At 40.0% G+C, this 17,180-nt stretch overlaps 1 protein-coding gene and 1 further gene across 3 annotated transcripts; one reads left to right on the plus strand and one right to left on the minus strand.

Moving 5' to 3' along the window:
- The first annotated feature begins 5,279 nt into the window (after positions 1 to 5,279).
- On the plus strand, positions 5,280 to 16,527 carry LOC580680 (Y-box factor homolog). Of its 2 annotated transcripts, none has more exons than XM_030987248.1 (7): positions 5,280 to 5,422; positions 9,174 to 9,237; positions 10,272 to 10,305; positions 10,986 to 11,075; positions 12,400 to 12,717; positions 14,225 to 14,558; positions 15,101 to 16,527. In XM_030987248.1, exons 1-7 carry the CDS (start codon positions 5,362 to 5,364, stop codon positions 15,175 to 15,177), a joined length of 978 nt encoding a protein of 325 aa, XP_030843108.1. In that variant the 5' UTR covers positions 5,280 to 5,361; the 3' UTR covers positions 15,178 to 16,527. The 2 variants fall into 2 exon arrangements, with proteins under 2 accessions (XP_030843108.1, XP_030843109.1); XM_030987249.1 differs by having other exon boundaries at positions 12,406 to 12,717.
- Positions 15,364 to 16,516, minus strand: LOC373457 (speract protein; the record flags this gene model as incomplete). The annotated part of the gene is given in 2 exon segments (NM_214606.1): positions 15,364 to 16,218; positions 16,378 to 16,516. The product of NM_214606.1 is annotated as a speract protein (mRNA).
- Positions 16,528 to 17,180: the final 653 nt, after the last annotated feature.

Genomic DNA, 17,180 nt, shown 5'->3' on the forward strand with positions numbered 1-17,180 from the left:
GCAAATAAGGCAGATTGCAAATCTTCAGCAGATTCTGCCATTGTCTTCAGCGTAGAGCAACACATAAATTTGGAGAAAAGCTATAAAGATAGGCCTACTATGTCCTTTTTACAGCCAACATCAAATTCTGTAGAACTTGAAACGTCAACAGAAACTGAATTTTGATAAGGATTAAGAGTCGAGAACGGTCGTCTTCTTTCTCTTATAATTTGATGAAACCTCAAAGCTTTCGCGCTTTGCGCGGGAGGGGGGGAACTCCCCCCTTCCTGCACGTATCCTCCCCCCAGGGAGCGTGCTACGCGCGCTCTGTAAGTGATTCGCACGCTTCGCGTGCTCACTACCGCCCCCCTAAAATAAAATCCTGGCTACGCGCTGGACGGCCCATGCGACATCGCTTGGCGATTTTCTAAATCTGTTTTGTATATTTTTGTTTTACTTTGTTTTGTTATGCTCTGTTTTGTTTTGGTTTCTATTGTTTTGTTTGATGTTTATTTTTTTTATAGTTTTATTCTGTGTTTGTGCTTTCTTTGTTTCGTTGATTTTTTTTTTCGTTTTTAATTGTTGTTTTGTTCAAGTGGCGTAATAGGAGAATAACTGAAAGTAAATGCCGGAGCGGAAACAAACGCCTCTGTGGAAAATTTGCACTGACCTACCAGTTCATTCTTCTATCCCTTTTTATTTTGTAAATTTAGATTATCCTAAATGCATGGGGATAGACATTGACGTACGCAGGATTTTTTCAAGGGGGGGGGGGGTTAACATTTTTAAATCGGGCCGAAAAATTCGCAACGTCTCAGCCAGCCGCTGAATAAGCGGGGGGGGGGGGGGCAAGAGCACATGTTTTCTTTTTGTCCAAACAATTTCTCAACGACTCAGGGGGGGGGGGGTAAGGTCATTTTTTTAGGGGTCACCCTTTGGTTAAAAAATAATTAAAAAGTTTTTTTTTTGAGGGGGGGGGGTCATCAAAAATCACACACGTACAAACAAATTGAGGGGGGTTTCAACCCCCCCCCCCCCCCCCCCCCGCTGCGTACGCGCTTGGGGATAGGCCTCAAATGTGACTGATTTGACGAACTTTGAAATTCCCTGCCGAAACTTTGCAAAATCCATTACTTTCTTAATACTTTGTCCCAAATAAAAAAATCGTTTTGCCATGATGGCTTTCTATTATACTATAGGCTGGTGGTAGATTCAATGAAGACACATCGACTACGTTGCCCTTCTATCACAGAAGTTAAACTTAGTTGAAAGACTGATTTTCCTCTATTGTGTCATAGTTTATCACAGTCATGAAGAACTTTTTGGGGGGTGTCTTTTTGTTATTGCTATAGGCCCCTAGTAAATTCAAGATAGCTATTTCACTTATTACCCTCATAATAATAAGCACGTTCATAGTTACAGTCTGCAGCATGAGCAGATAAAGGCCCGGCCCCCCCCCCCCCCCCCCACTCAGTATTATTTAGGGTACGCATATGCTCGTACCCTCTTTTTGAAAGCACCCCCTATCTGAGGACTGCCAACATTTCCGAACCCCCCTTTCGCGGGCTTTTCACGGGCTTTTCCTGCTTTGGAGACCCCCCTAAATCAGGAAAAATGCTCAATGTACCCCCCTAAATTTCGGAATAATTTCTCAGGAGTCCAAAGAGATGATAGAAAAAAAGAAAAACACCCCCTTTTTAAAGAAATCTCCGGGTGAAAAGTCAAATACACCCCTTTTTTTACAATTCTCGGGCCGGACTTTGTCGCACGAAAAGTACCCCTTTACCGGACATTTTGGCAACACGCATGCGGTCATTTCGACCTCTGAGTGGGGGGGCCGGGGATAAAGGTCATTGCAGACCAAATATTGTGAAATACACAAAATATCGGATGCGCGTGGTCATGAAAGTTATGTCATTATTCATTTCATGCACAATCAGTGCACTCCATGATACACAGGTGGTAGTATTCCAGGCGCGGATCCATGGGGGGGGGGGGGGGGAGAGAAGGCCTTGCACCCCCCCCCCCCCTCAAAAAGGGGAGGAGGAAGGGAAATGGAAATTTGAGAGCTAAAAGGGAAAACAAAAAGAGAAAAGAAGGGGAGAACAGTTGCAATTAATCCCGCCAACAACGTGTGGATCGGGGTGGGGCCGAAAGGCCCTTGGCTCCCCCAGCAAACCTAAAACAGAGAGAAGGAAGGGAAGGGAAAGGAAAAGAGGAGAGAAAGTGAAAGGAAAAAAAAGAGAAAGAAGAAAGGAAGGGGAGATCAGTTGCGATTTTTCCCGCCAACAAGGTCAAGGTGTAGATCGGGAGGGGGGGGGGGCAACTGGCGTACTGATGCCCCTAAATATAATTCAGACGTGGTTTATTTCTAATTTGATACCGGTGATTTTAAAATGATGCTGAAATGACATTATTTTCCGAGATTTTTCCTCAATCATTAGTTAGTCATACTTTTTTTGCTCATCTGACCGTAATTAAATGCTAAAAACCCCTTGACTTCTGGTGGCTCTGCCCCTGAACCGAACCAATAGTCTTAAGGCGGGCCCCTGGATGCTCATCTGACGGTAATCTATTGCCTAAAACCCCTGAGCCTCCGGGGCTCAGCCTCTGGAGCCCCACACTAATTTGTGTCCTGCCAGTGTCACAAATAAGGTATAAAAATAATTATTCTGACTGTACTTTATTGCCCGAACCCCTGAGCTTACGGGGGCATTGCCTCCTGGACCCTGTGCCAATTTTGTGCCCTGCCAGTGTCAAAAATAAGGTATCAAAATATGCTCATCTGACCGAAATTTATTGCCCGAAACCCTTAAGCTTCCGGGGGCATTGCCCCCTGGACCCCACGCCGATTCGTGACCTGCCAGTGTCACAAATAAGATATCAAAATAGGCTAATCTTACGATAATTAAATGTATAAAACCTCTGAGCTTCTGGGAGCTCTGTCCCGTGGACCCCACATCAATTTGTGTCCTGCCAGTGTCACAAATAAAGTATCAAAATATGCTCTTCTGACCGTAATTTATTGCCCCAAACCCCTGAGCTGCCGGTGGCTCCACCCCCTAGACCCCATGCTAATTTGTGTCCTGCCACAAAAAAGGTATCAAAATATGTTCATCTGACGGTAATTTAATGTATAAAACCCCTGAGCTACTGGTGGCTCTGCCCCTTGACATCCGCCGGGGCTTCGCCCCTATACCCACGCCAATTTACGCTATGCTCTACCTGATCGTACAATATTATATCACTCGCCACCTACTTAGAGAAACGTTCAGCGGTGCTGCATGTAAGAGTGGGGGTGATGCGGATTTTTTTTGTCTACCTTTTGATTCACTATGATTCAATTTGTACTTAAATGTCTGTAAATATGTTCATTTATTATAACTTGCATATTTGTTTGTAAATTGTATTTTCATTGTTTTATATTCTATTCGAATTTTATGTAATCATGGCCTCGCTGAAAACAGCTTTTGCTGAATGCGGGCACAAATTATTATTATTATTATTTTTGTTTAACCGTGAATAAATAAAATATACCATACCATACCATACCCCCAAACCTTTTTACTCATTTCGCCACTGCTGGTGTCACCATATACGTACCAACAGTGGCGTACGCAGGATTTTTTCAAGGGGGGGGGGGGGGTAAAAATCGGGCCAAAAATTTCGCAACAACTAAGCCAGCCGCTGAAAAAGCGGGGGGGGGGGGGGGGGAGGGGTAAGAGGATATATATTTTTTTTTTTTTTTTTTGGGGGGGGGGTCCCCAAAAATATCGCAATGACTCAGCCAGTCACTGAATAAAAAAAAACTCAAAAGGGGGGGGGGGGGGGTTCCCAAAAAACATACACAAAGCATACACATTAAAAAAAAACCCTGCGTACGCGCCTGCGTACCAATATTTGGCTCGCATAATTTCAAACTTGGGCCCCTCCCCCCCCCCCCCCAAGAAATTGTGGTATTCTTTGGAACTTAAAGGGGAAACACAATTACTGTAGGCCTATAGTAGTGATCATATTTCAAAATGTAGCCTACAAAGTGGGACTTCTTCATTTTTCAGATATGTGGATATTCGGGGTCATTTTGGACATGTATGAGGCTAACCGTGAACTGGTCAATTGACTTCTTTATTTGGAATGGACTTCTCGGTAGATGAGCATGAATAGTAACCTCGGTCTTTGATCTGCCAGTGTGCCTTCAACAATGCAAATTTCAAACTACAAAACATGACTGAAGGTCTATTGTTTGACGATTTATATATTTTTTGTTTCCACGGAGGTCAACTTCTATTAAAAGAGAGGCCACCCTTGGTTTCAATAAAATCAGAAAATGAGAGAAACAAAATGAGTAAAATTTTGTGCAATATCCGATTGAAAATAGGGAATTTATGTATTTTTAAAGTTGTCATCAGTGAAACACAAAATGGCAACGTGCACTAGATTTTGCGAGCTCCTATCCAATTCGCACCTTACTGAACGTTTCATAAACCGTTATATAATTGTTCTTTTGTATAAAAATATATTTGCAATAATTTTATTTGGGATTAATCAAAATAATGTATGATTGAATTTCTTGTATCTTTCATGTAGTAGACGGCAAAGGGGAGGGGACTAAACATTTAAAAAAATGTATTTATACACAATGTCTAAACGCTTTCGCTCAAACTTTTACTGACTTTCTCATTTTCCTGCTTCTATCAAAACAAAAGGAAAGGAAAGGAAAGGAAATTGAATGGAAATGAAAGGAAAGGAAAGGAAAAGAAAATTAAAGGAATAAAGAAAAAAGATACGGAAAGGGGGAAGGGGGAATTAGGAAAGGAGAGATAAGGAAAGGAAAGGAAAGGAAAGGAAATTAGGATGAAGGAAGAAAGTGAAGGAAAGGAAAGAAAAGGGGAGGGAAGGAAAGGAAAGGAAAGGAAAGGAAAGGAAAGGAAAGGAAAGGAAAGGAAATTAGGATGAAGGAAGAAAGTGAAGGAAAGGAAAGAAAAGGGAAGGGAAGGGAAGGAAAGGAAAGGAAAGGAAAGGAAAGGAAAGGAAAGGAAAGGAAAGGAAAGGAACTAATTAGGAAAGGAAAGGAAAGGAAAGGAAAGGAAAGGAAAGGAAAGGAAAGGAAAGGAAAGGAAAGGAAAAGAAAAGAAAAGAAAGAAAGGGAAATGAAACATTGAGAAAGAGAATGCTTTTGAAAGGAATTAAGAAGGGCTATAGAAAGACGAGGAAAACAAAAGCAGAGGAATGATCGGGCGTGTCATTTTTGCTTCCCATAATGCCTTTCGTATCTCAGGTTTGGTTTTCGGATGTTCTTCCGGTATCTAATCAGCACAAAGAAGACCATTGTGCGAACGAGTCGGAATTTTTTTCCACCTGAGAAAAACATCATCCAGGAAGATGTCCGAGGGCCAAGAAGAACAGCCCCAGACCATTGAGGCTCCGGAGAAGATCGTTTTGGGTATGTTGATGAAGTTTGGCCATTTTTCATGAACGGGAAGCTGGTTAAAAAATGAGTTACATTTAGGTTTGCTCATTCGGAGTGCCGCAGTTGGCACGTAACAACGCACGGGACCGCGATTATAAAGCATGCACATGGGACATGCGTGAAAGGACCCGCGTGTATTTTGCACGCCCACATTTTTAGACCTTGTGCGTGCGTGGCAAACAGAAATGCGATGGCAGACCAAGGCTAGCTATGGCATGCGCCACGTCGCGTGTTTTGATTTTACTTATGACTCTAGAGTCTACTTACAATTTCATATGATATTCCTATGAGAAGTTCTGAACGCAGGCTTAATCCTCCATATTCAGTTCCAAATTCCTTCTTCCTTCTGCCAAATGTTGATAATAAAATTAATATTGAAAAATAGAAATTTAGTTGGAAATAAAAGTTGATGATGCATGATTTTGAACTCAAGACAGTTTGATAGACCTATTGACAGTTGCGTAGAGTCTAGATCTACACAGAATTTTTAACAGGGGGTGTTTGAAATTTGATGGAATATTTTTTAGTGACCCGGCGAAGGAGCACAGAGAACTTTCCTCACTGAGCCCTGTACACTAGACTGATGTGTATGGTGGTGTGACCAAAGTTCGCGCGTGACCTAAGTTCGCTATCTCAAAAAATCAGTAAGATTACGAAAATCTGATATCACCAATGGAAAGAGGAACATAAAATTACCCAGAAGTGTAATTTTCTTTGGAATTGGGTACGAAATTGTGAAAATATTGACAAAAGATCGGCAAATTTTGCAATATTTTGCGTCCGTTCCGAAAAATGATCAACTTACCGATAAGGGTTTGAAAATCTTCAATTTGAGAGCAGATTTCCTCAAAATTGTAAGTAAAGAGTGGTATAAACTGATTGTATGATATCTTGCCTTGCAAATTATGATATTACCTTATTTTTGATGGATCACACTTTTTGATAGAGTAAAGTAGCCCGTTTTCGGCCACTTAAGACAAAATCCTATTTTTAGGACTCTTTACTTCCTATTTATTATCATTTCTTGTTCAAATCATGAAGCAAATATTATTATTATTTACACAAAAAAAGAATCCCAGGAAAAAATCACGAATTGCCATGACAATATCCATTTCAATTTTCACTGTTTTGGAGCCCGTTATCGGCCGAGCGTTTCAGTTTACGCCCGCATGTACAAAGTCAATAGGAAGCGCTCGCGCGCGCCGTGCGTTTCCGCGCTGATGTACAGCACAAGCGGGCGGAGCAGGTATCCCACGCCGGAGCTCCCTGGTGCTCGCCTGGCCGAAGACGGGCACAGCAGTGATCGGAAGTTGGAATCTGAATTAGATAGAGATATCGTGTGTGCGTCGCGGTGTGCGGCTGCATTGATTTAATACATGCGATGACATACTTTTGAGCTTGCGACTAGCACAAAATCGGGCTTTAAATCTGAAAAATACTTGAAATAAAGCTCATTTTATGGTACCCATATTTCTTACAGACACGCGTAAGATACTCGATTTTTCAGATTTGGGTAGCGGGACCGGCGATTACATCGCTAAAATGTGATATTTTAGGATATATTTTCCATTGCAAATGTGGTTCTTCAGTGACACTGGCATGGTATGGTATGTGTGGGATATGTGTTATGCTATTATGCGATGTATTTTAGAGTGATTTTACCTTGTATCCAACCAATCGGCCGAAAACGGGAGCTGGCCGATTACGGGCTCCTTTACTCTAAATCAACTGTAAACCCCCGTGCGTGAAGTTAGGTCTCGTTGTTTTTATGACTTTTTTAGATGCAGCGCGCACGAACGATCGGACATCGAATTTTTAGATCACGATATCTCCGAAATCCTTCGACGATAAAATTTTCTAGTTGAACTAATCTGTAGTTAAAAACTTCGCCGTCCCTTTGGTTATAATTGAAATCAATAAATTTGTGAAGAATATGAGAAATCGTAGTTCGAATATCACATTTTGTAATATGTTCTAAAATGTCCGCGAACTTTGGTCACCCCTTCATACAGTCAGTTAATATACTCTCCCATTGGCCGAAGCACTCGAGTGGCTCCGAATTTAAGTGAGAGATGGTCCGCTTCAGCAGAGAGCACAATGGCAACGCCAAAACAAAACCGTACCAAACACACTGACCAACAATTGTCAAGTGACATGTCATGCATTATACAGGTGACGCACTTCACACATAGGTCTAGTCTACCTGACGCACACTAAGCATACAGGTAAGACTGAAGCAATGAAAGTTGAGAAGGTCACAAGGTGCAAAGAAGAGCAACAAAGTTAATTCCTGAGATCCGTCACCTATCCTATCAACTTCAAGACAGACTTAAAAACCTCAGAATGTATCCACTGCAGTACAGAAGGATAAGAGGCAACATGATAGAGGTCTACAAGCTGATGAACGGCCTCGTAAACTCCGATCCCACAACCTTCTTCACATCTGCACCTCATGAAGCTACAAGAGGACACCACCAGAAGCTGTATAAAACAAAGAAGCATGGCCCTAAAAAGAAACAGCTTCAGTCAGAGAGTAGTACTAGTAGAATCCTGGAATAGTCTTTCTATACTGTCATCTCCGCATCATTACTCACTTCTTTTGAGATTAGATTGGACAAGCACTGGTTCTCTCAGCACCAAATGCGTCCTTAAAATTAAATATGTGCGTCCACCCACCATGCAAGCAAAAATATTTCAGTTTAGAACAAATCACCACTCGATGAAACAACCAGAAGTTTCTACAGGATCACCTGACACTTCAGTATGCTGATGCTGATACAATAGAAAATCAACAAACATTTCAGAACAAGTCGCAAGTTTGTACCTTAAATATGACAAAAATAAGAATTTTTCAATCTTCTGAAAGTCTTAAAATTACGTAAATTAACCTTCTTTTAATGATGCTGACAAAATTGTACAAAATAGAAGAATCTACTGGAATATCATGAGTTTGGTATCAGATCAAACAGAAAATCGCAAGCTTTCTCTTCGCACTATTATAACGTTGAGCGAATGGCAGCCAGCAATAGCCGATCAGAAGGGGCCTGGTACATGGTGTGCCAGTGTATAAAAATGAGGCTGAAACTGGATGATCATATTGAGCATGCACTTAAATATTTAAGCTAAAGTTCTACAATATTGGGAGCCAAGCGACATTGGGGGCCTTGCTTTTTTGTGGGGGCACAAGGAAATAATTTTTTTTCTTCATCCAGTGGTGATGGTAGCTGAAAGAAGCATAATTGTCACTTTGGTTTGCACTGCATCAATTTTTTTAATGTTTCATATTAAATGTTATGGGTGTGAACATGGACAATAATGAATGGGTTTCGTTACCTGAAATGTTAATGTACGTTTTGGCAATGTGCAATTTTACACTCAAGTATACCGGTATCTATAAAATGCTCGTGCTCCAGGTGTTCGCTAAATTCTGCAAACTCTGCGGGTGTTGCCTCCTATACTACAGTATATACTAATCGCTATTATCGATGTTGGAGTCTTTGTCAAAAGTCTTGACAAAAGATTCTGACAGTAGGGACTGTCACCCAAATAGGAAAGGGTCCCATGTTGTGCATGCGCCTCTACTGATAAATGTCTAATCCTTGCACACATTTTAAATATCATCTCTCATATTTTACCAAAGTCTAGTACTAATCTAGTACTACATCAATCATGTCAATGGCAAGGAAAATTAACGTTTTCTGCATATCTTTTAAATTTATCTCAGCCACAAAAGTTTCAGGAACAGTCAAGTGGTTCAACGTCAAGAATGGCTATGGGTTCATCAACCGGTAAGACACTCTTCATTTAACTTCATCTCTATTGTATACTAGATGGCATATTCAAAAGTTGGGAAAATGCTTTAGTCATGAAATATTAAGCCGTTGTGTATAATTTATGGGTTCGTTTAATGCTAGTTACTTTCAACGATGAAAATCAGGGTTTAGGAACAAATCTATGTAATGTATGCAGGGCCTTTAAATGTGGACATGCACAATAATCCGAAAACTTTCAATACTTAACATATTCAAACTTTTTTCTTTTTAATAATTATACAATAATCTATCATAAAATTGTGTTTGTGTATGTGTGTGTATGCTTGAGAGAAAGAGGGGGGGGGGGGGGGGGGGGAGGCATTTGGAGGTTTTATGCGAGCAAACTAAGAACCAGAACAAGCCTGAGTCAAAACGTTTAACCAACGGTTAAACGACCGCATTCATCAAAACCGTTAGGTTAAGCATTTCTCGGTCCTTTTAACCATTATTTTTGTGCAGTTTGTGACATGTGTTTTGTTTTTGTTTTTGAGACTTCATTGCCGAAATGGAACTCCTAAATTATTAATTATTGACAAGATTTCATTGCTAATACGGACAACGAAGTCTTGCCATTAATTTTTGTTATTAGATCTCCGTAGGGGCAACAAAGTCTTGCCGATAATAATTGTTTTTAGATCTCCGTAGGAGCAACAAAGTCTTGCCGATAATTATTGTTTTTAGATCTCTGTTGCAGGCCTTAAATTTCAATACTTTTAGGGCAAGGCCACTTTTCTGTAGGGCACATTCCTATATTACAGCACAAATAGGAAGAATTGGAAAGGGCACAAAAAATCTCCAAGGCCAATGAGAGGGGCATTGAGGCCAATCAAAGGGGCATCCACGGCCATGGCCTTGGTGGCCTTGGATTAATTTAAGGCCTGCCGTTGGGGCAACAAAGTCTTGCCGATTAATTATCGGTAAATGACTCGGGCTTAAACCAGAACCATGCTTGATTACCTGTCACTAAAGCTTGTTTTTAATTTCATCATCTCTTCTTTTTGTGCCTACAGAGATGACACCAAGGAGGATGTATTCGTCCATCAGGTGAGCAATGCGTAGACTGTAATTGTCAATAAAATTAATTTACAAATCATCATTGAATGATATGCAAATGAACTTGGGATAGGTTAGAAAATTAATCATTAACTTTTATCTATAAATGAATTTTAATTTACACTTCAGAGTAAATGGGCCTATATTATGAAAATTATCATCAGTATCAAGCCCCCGTCACATTCAAATTCATCGAGAAGAGACACAGAATCAGAGGTGATACGATGCTGCTTCAATTAAATATTGTCATATACATCCAATGAAGATGCTCTTTGTTCAGCAGATGATGTTCATTCAGCATCCTTCATTCTAGACTTACCTGTATTACAATAATTGTTCCTAATATACCATCCCATTGGTGTATCTGGCTTCCAAACCTTAAATTAATTACTGGTTGAACAACCTTGCTGATGATACAAACATGTAGAAGATAATATGAATCTTGTTCAACCTCTTCCAAAGCGACTTATAATTGATTACAGTTACCTTTCATGTCTGTACCTTTCCAATTGTACTTTGTATATATGTATCATGTATTTCATCTTTTGCACAAGCTGCGCCTTGAGCATTTGACTGTCAAGTGGATTTGGCGCCTAATAAATCTAATGTATTATTATTATTATTATTAATACATATATTCAGTAAAAGAAATCATTTTCAATTGTTTACAGTCGGCCATTGTAAGGAACAACCCACGCAAGTACCAGCGCAGTGTTGGTGACGGAGAAGTGGTAGAGTTTGACGTTGTAGAAGGAACCAAGGTGAGGGAGCCGTTTTTCATTTCATGCTAATATTAACCCCAAAGAGCTTAGCTTTGAACAACTTGTTAATGTTTTTGAGGCAATTCAACATGCCTCGTCCTTCATTAGAGACCCCCTCCTGCCAAGGTATTGAATATACCATTCTCAATAGGTATATCTTCATCAGCTCGAAATAAGCCAGAAGTTACAAATCCCCTCTCCATCAGCTCCATAATTGCAACTGCTGGCTGATAAAGACGCAAATTAGCTGGATAATTTGCGATCGGGTTAGTTAAAATATCTGGTTATTTGGCAATCTCGAGCTGATGAAGACAGGCCTATAGTTTGGCAGAGGTAGTTTTTACAGTTCATCTCAAGGTCTGTGAGGGATTGACAACATCGCTTTAAAGGGATCGTTTAACAATGTTATATCTGAGATACACGGTCCTACATGTTACCAGTGTCTGTGATATGGTGTAATATTGAGGCCCTAAAAAGATCGCGCTTCAAAAATGATCAAGAAGTGCCTCAAAAAAGTAAAAATCTTTGAGTGACCGGTTTTACCATACTCGTTTTTCCCCATGGACTGTAGTGTTATGAAAACCGTTCGGTAAACAGTTTTCAAACTTTGTAATTCCAATCATTAATATCTTGATAATCAGACAGGCGATTGGCTTGTTAAAGTCATGGAGTTCCAGACTGACCTAAAGGTTTATAATTATCATTGCAGCATGAGCTAAATCAAGGATTATTTCTAAAGGATCTAAGACAAAGTTACCGGATCCCTTTAATACATGAATGGAAGTTATTACACTTCCTCAAGTCTAAGCAAGCAGGATGATACAGGATGGTTATGAAGATGCTTTGTTGGCCTTGTAAGTTACTACATTTTAGTGACCACTATGTAGGATCATTCTTCAGACAATGTTTCAATGCTGTGTAAAGAGTGTTGTTGCATATTATGGGGAGAGATTTTTGGTGTTGTCCCTTATAATCATACATTTTTGGAAATTTGTAGTGAATACTAAGGCAGAAATTGTTGTGTAGAAGTTACTGGATGCTGGAAAAAAAGAAAGAAAAAGTAATAGTATATCTGTAAAGCGCTTAGAGACATACATGTAGATGTATTAAGCACTATAAAAAAGTCGAATATTATTATTTGAAGAATTCTCATCCTCCGACTCTAAAAGTAATGAAAAGTACTGCAAAAAGCAGAGAATTCATATTCAAGTAAAGAATTATCATCCTCCTATTTCAAAATTTATTAATAATACTGCAAAGAGTAGAGAATTCTTATTTAATTACTTTAAAAATAACGACAAGTACTGTATATTCTTGTCTCCTGGCCAAGGGCAATGAAGCCGCCCGAGTGACTGGTCCTGAGGGTGCCCCAGTAGTAGGGAGCAAGTACGCGGCCGACAAGCGCCGTTACCGCGGCCGCCCCCGCTACTACCGCCGTCGCAGACCCCGTAACTCGCAGGGAGATGAGGAGGAGATTCCCTCGGACGAGAAGGAGGGAGGAGAAGAGAACGACGGTCCCAAGGAGGGGAGGAGACAGTACCGTGACGGAGGTAGGGGAGGCTATCGTGGTGGTCGTCGAAGGTATAGAGGTGGACGTAGACCAAGACCGGGCCAGGATGGAGCACCGCCAGACGGGGAGCAAGTGAGTAGTAAAATATGTCATAAAGCTCCCTTCAGATAAACCCAGAGTGTGTTCAAGGATATCAGTATTTTATGATTATTAGCCTGGGGAAATGCAGAGCTGTGTAGTGCCTTTTGTAAACAAGACACTCAGTTTACCACTGAACTTCAATTATGTGCATACTTACATCGACCTTGACAATCTTTTCCATTCAATTCTATTCTCCAGAATGTAAAAGAAAGAAATGTTAGTTATACAGGCACAGCGGAGCACCCCAATTTGCATATCATTAGCGGCCCGTTCTATTTGAATAACCAACGGACATCTGCGTGAATCCGAACATGTGTGTGCTAGAATGTCAAATCTTAAAATTCGCGTTGCGCCTTTATTACTGCCAATATCGCTTTGAAACTTTCCATACTAACTAAAATTATTATGAATTTTATGTCAGTGAAATAAATACGAAATTCCATGGAATAAAACTCGAGATATTAATGTGTTTTGAGCTTCGCCCCTCGAAAAACACGACGTCTACTTTATAATGTGATGACCCTATCAAGCAATGCACGAAGTAGAGACTTGGTATGAATATTCATTAGGGTTAAATCCATACATGGGCGAAATTTTCGCTTCTCCGCTGTATTTTTTTGGTTATAACGTTCTTTTTCATGGGGCTTCATTTTTAAAAGTTGTAGTCAGCGAACTCATTGAACATGACGTCATCGATCTCAGCGATGTACTGCGCATGCGTCTTAGGCCCAGTGCATGCCAGATCGAAACAGCTGAGCCATTAGCGTGCACGTGTGCAGTCGGCTGGCAAGACATGTATAGCCAACGCACACGCGAGGTTCAGACATGACACACATTTGAAAGTATGGGACTGGTCAAACAATTTTGCGACAACGAAGGATTATTTTTGTTCGATGAGATTCGGACATTGGGGTATGTTTTTCTCTGAGACGACCCTATCAAGCAACTATGAAAAGAGATATTTCACAAGGATTGAGATTATTAAATTTTCTTTCTGTTCATACGAGGCAATTCTTTCTCGCTCTAAAAGAAATGGTGAATTTTACGGTGATTTTGTATCTCATTTTTTTCGTTTTTGTTCGTCAAACCTATCCCTTAAATTTCACATTTTCTGTGCATCAATAACTCTTTTTATACACATGAGTGTCTTGCAAATTTATTAAATACTCGATTTAGTAGCTTTGATTGGTGATATTCATCACATTAATGAAGAATTTGTCTTCGAAATTTGTTTACTTTTTTCGCATCGATCGGTACACAATTGTTGATTTTATGCAAATGATGTTTACTGGACGAGAGTCGATCGCACGGTAATTGGGGTGCTCCGCTGTGCCTGTATAAACCATGTTAGAAGGTTTGATTATCCATAAATATATCATGAGATGCATATCTATTAAAGTGGACAAGCTAAATGCTCTTGGGATTGTAGTAAAATGTGCTGTGGATTCAATCCTCAAGAATTCACCAAAATCCCCTCATGTATTCTATTTTTCGACAGAATGAAGAGGAAGGCGAGCGACAGGATAGGGAAGGCGATGACAAGTCAAACAGCAACCGCCGTCGCCGATACCGTCCCAACCAGAGATATAACAACCGCCGCCCCAGTCCCGTGGCGACCAGAATGAGGAAGGTGGTGATAGGGAGAACGGGGAAGGAGGTGAGGAGAGGGAAGGTGGCGAGGATCAACAACGTAGGAGGCCAAGACGTCCTTACCGTCGTCGCTACAACAATCGTAAAGGTGCCCCAACAAGGACGGGGAAGGGGACCAAGGAGGAGAGAACCAAGGAGGGGAGAACCAAGGAGAGAACCAAGGGGAGACAGGAGGAGGCCGGGTAAGTTGCTTCATTATCAAAGTGGAAAATGCAATGAGTGACATCAGAAGTGCATGTAACAGGGATGCCAGTTTTCAGGCAATAGCCTGAATTCAGGCCATGGCGAGTTTTTTTCAGACCATAGTTTAGGCTTTATTGTGTGCAAAATAGCTCATTCTAGGTGATTTTCAGGGACTCTGATCAATGCTAACTGGCATCCCTTATGTAAACTGAGTGAGAAAGTTTATTGAAAAGACATGTTTACTGTAGGTTATCTGTGTTGTACTTGCAGTTATTCATCATGGCAACAGGTTAAATTTCTTGCATTTAAAGAATGGGTTGGTTTGTAGAAAATTCTTCTGTGCCCTTTCAACAAGAAAATTATTTTGTGGAGTCAGCTATTGGTGGAAGGAGACATTAGTGTTTCTGATTTGAGATATGTAAATGTATTTAAATATGACAGTTGCGTAAAATAATGCTCAGATATCTTGTTCTTGCCTTGATGCTGTACATGATACAAGTTCATGGCTTGAGATAATCATCCCTCTTTACTTCTCTTGCAGAACGAGCCCTCGGACAGACCGGTCATCAAGGAGGAGCCATCTGCTCCAGCAGATACCAAGGCCAGCATCAAGGTTGAAGAGTAGAAGGAGTTAACCACCAAGAAGCACTGCACCCTGCCTTGTAGCATTTCACCTAGTAAATCATCATCGGCACAGTCATCGAAGTTAGACAGACACTGCTCACCAGCGATGCAAGAACAAACATCAGCAACAAGTTACAACACCATGGACAAATCATTTTTGCTTTTTCCTTGATTTTACTTGAATTCAAGTATCTTCATTGCGTCTCTGGATTTTACCAAGCACCAGACTACAAAGAAAGTCACGTTATCAAAATTCTTTGCAGCAATGCATCATTGACTTCTAGTATTTGTTATCATTATGTGAAATATACAAGGCCTTCATGAACTAACCATATTGCTCAACAAGCGTATGGACCGTTTTTTTGTCACTTGTATCAAAGCTCTACACTGATGACCTATCTGTCAATCGATTTGCAACCTTCCAAATAAAAATCTGGCTCTCTTTTTAATTTACCATTTTAAATGAGTACAGGAGAGTAAACATTGGAAAGATAAGAAAAGAGGAAAAGAGCACAGCTACCAAAATCTTTCCTTTTTTATGTTGCGTTATTCTATACTTCTCGATTTGTTTGTGGGCAGTGTCGACTGTATATTCTAGGCAGGTGCAAGTTATGGTATTAATTCGTATTAGTTGAAAGGAGTTTACAATCAAAGGAAAAAGGAAAGAAGATACCAAAGTAGATCTAAAATCTTGTAAAGTAACATCTAGAAGGTACATTGTATGACCTTTACCTGTTTGATTTGCCTGATGTAATACCTGCGGCTATCACTATCAGTTGCTGACATTTTGAAAAGAAAATTTTGCTTTCAATTCATTTTCTTCTTTTTTCAATTCTTTTTGACAAAGTTGTCTTTTGGAAATAATTTATTAAACTATTTTTAAAATATTTTATATTTTATATATTCTTTCTAGTTTTTCCAATGAAAAAGAAATATGAATTGTAGAAAACAGAGAAAAATGCTGAAATAGCCATTTTACAGGCATATGTAATTTTTTTTGTTAAAAATTTATTTTCAATATTTGATGAGGAAACAGAAGAACTCGCTGTCAGTGAATAGCAGGCAGGTATTGCTGATTAATACAGGCATATATTTTTCTCGAATGCCTCAGCATAAGTTTAACACACGGAATTAAAGACCTTTCTAATAACAGTATGCATTATTCATGTTAGTTTTAAGACTCGTTAAAAAGCAAAGAAAACGTCCTTAAGATCAAAGTTTAACATACCATCTTGAGTCTTAAATTTTGCTTATCGCCTCTCTTGTGACGCAGACCATCATGATGACACAGGATGATGGTTGATCGTTGCAAGCTCAAGAAAACAAGACCCTTATTTGAGCAAATCCTCTTGTCTTTATCTGTTTATTTCTTGACGTCTACAGATGATATATATTGTGATTGATGGATGGTGTCTTGAATGGTGTGACTCAATTCCTTTAAAGCCCCACTGCACTACTTGTAGCTACTTTATATAGTAAACAATGCCTTAGCGGTGCTCGTTGGTGCCCCATGATCATCTTTTTCTTATGTTAATTGAGAGCTGAGTTGATGAGATAACCACCTGTCAGTGATCACGCAGGGTGGTTTAATTCCTCATGGCCAAACTAATGCAGTGGGGCTTTAAAGAGAGAAGGGATGCTACAGAAGATATGTATTTGATTGATGGATGAGCATAAGATCGAGGTGGGTTCATTACTGCAAAACCAGAAACTTTTGGTTGTGTATGTTTGCGAATTTCAGGAGTGGTTCAAATTTCTGATAGTTACAAGCTGTGACATAATTGAATCGCAACTGATGCGATAATGAATTTTCGCATGTTAAGATGGTTTCTTGTAAAAACAAATTGCCTTTACCAGATATAAAAACACTGAAAGTGTTGTGTTGCAAGAGTTTCTGGGTTAACACTACAAAAACATCTTAAGACGTGAATCCAAGTATTCTCTTGCTGGTGATGTTGACAAAGAGGTGTAGATAGTGTATGTGTGTGAGAGAGAGA

Source organism: Strongylocentrotus purpuratus, unplaced genomic scaffold, assembly GCF_000002235.5.
Source record: "Strongylocentrotus purpuratus isolate Spur 01 unplaced genomic scaffold, Spur_5.0 spur5_scaffold_16, whole genome shotgun sequence".
NCBI lineage: Eukaryota > Metazoa > Echinodermata > Echinoidea > Camarodonta > Strongylocentrotidae > Strongylocentrotus > Strongylocentrotus purpuratus.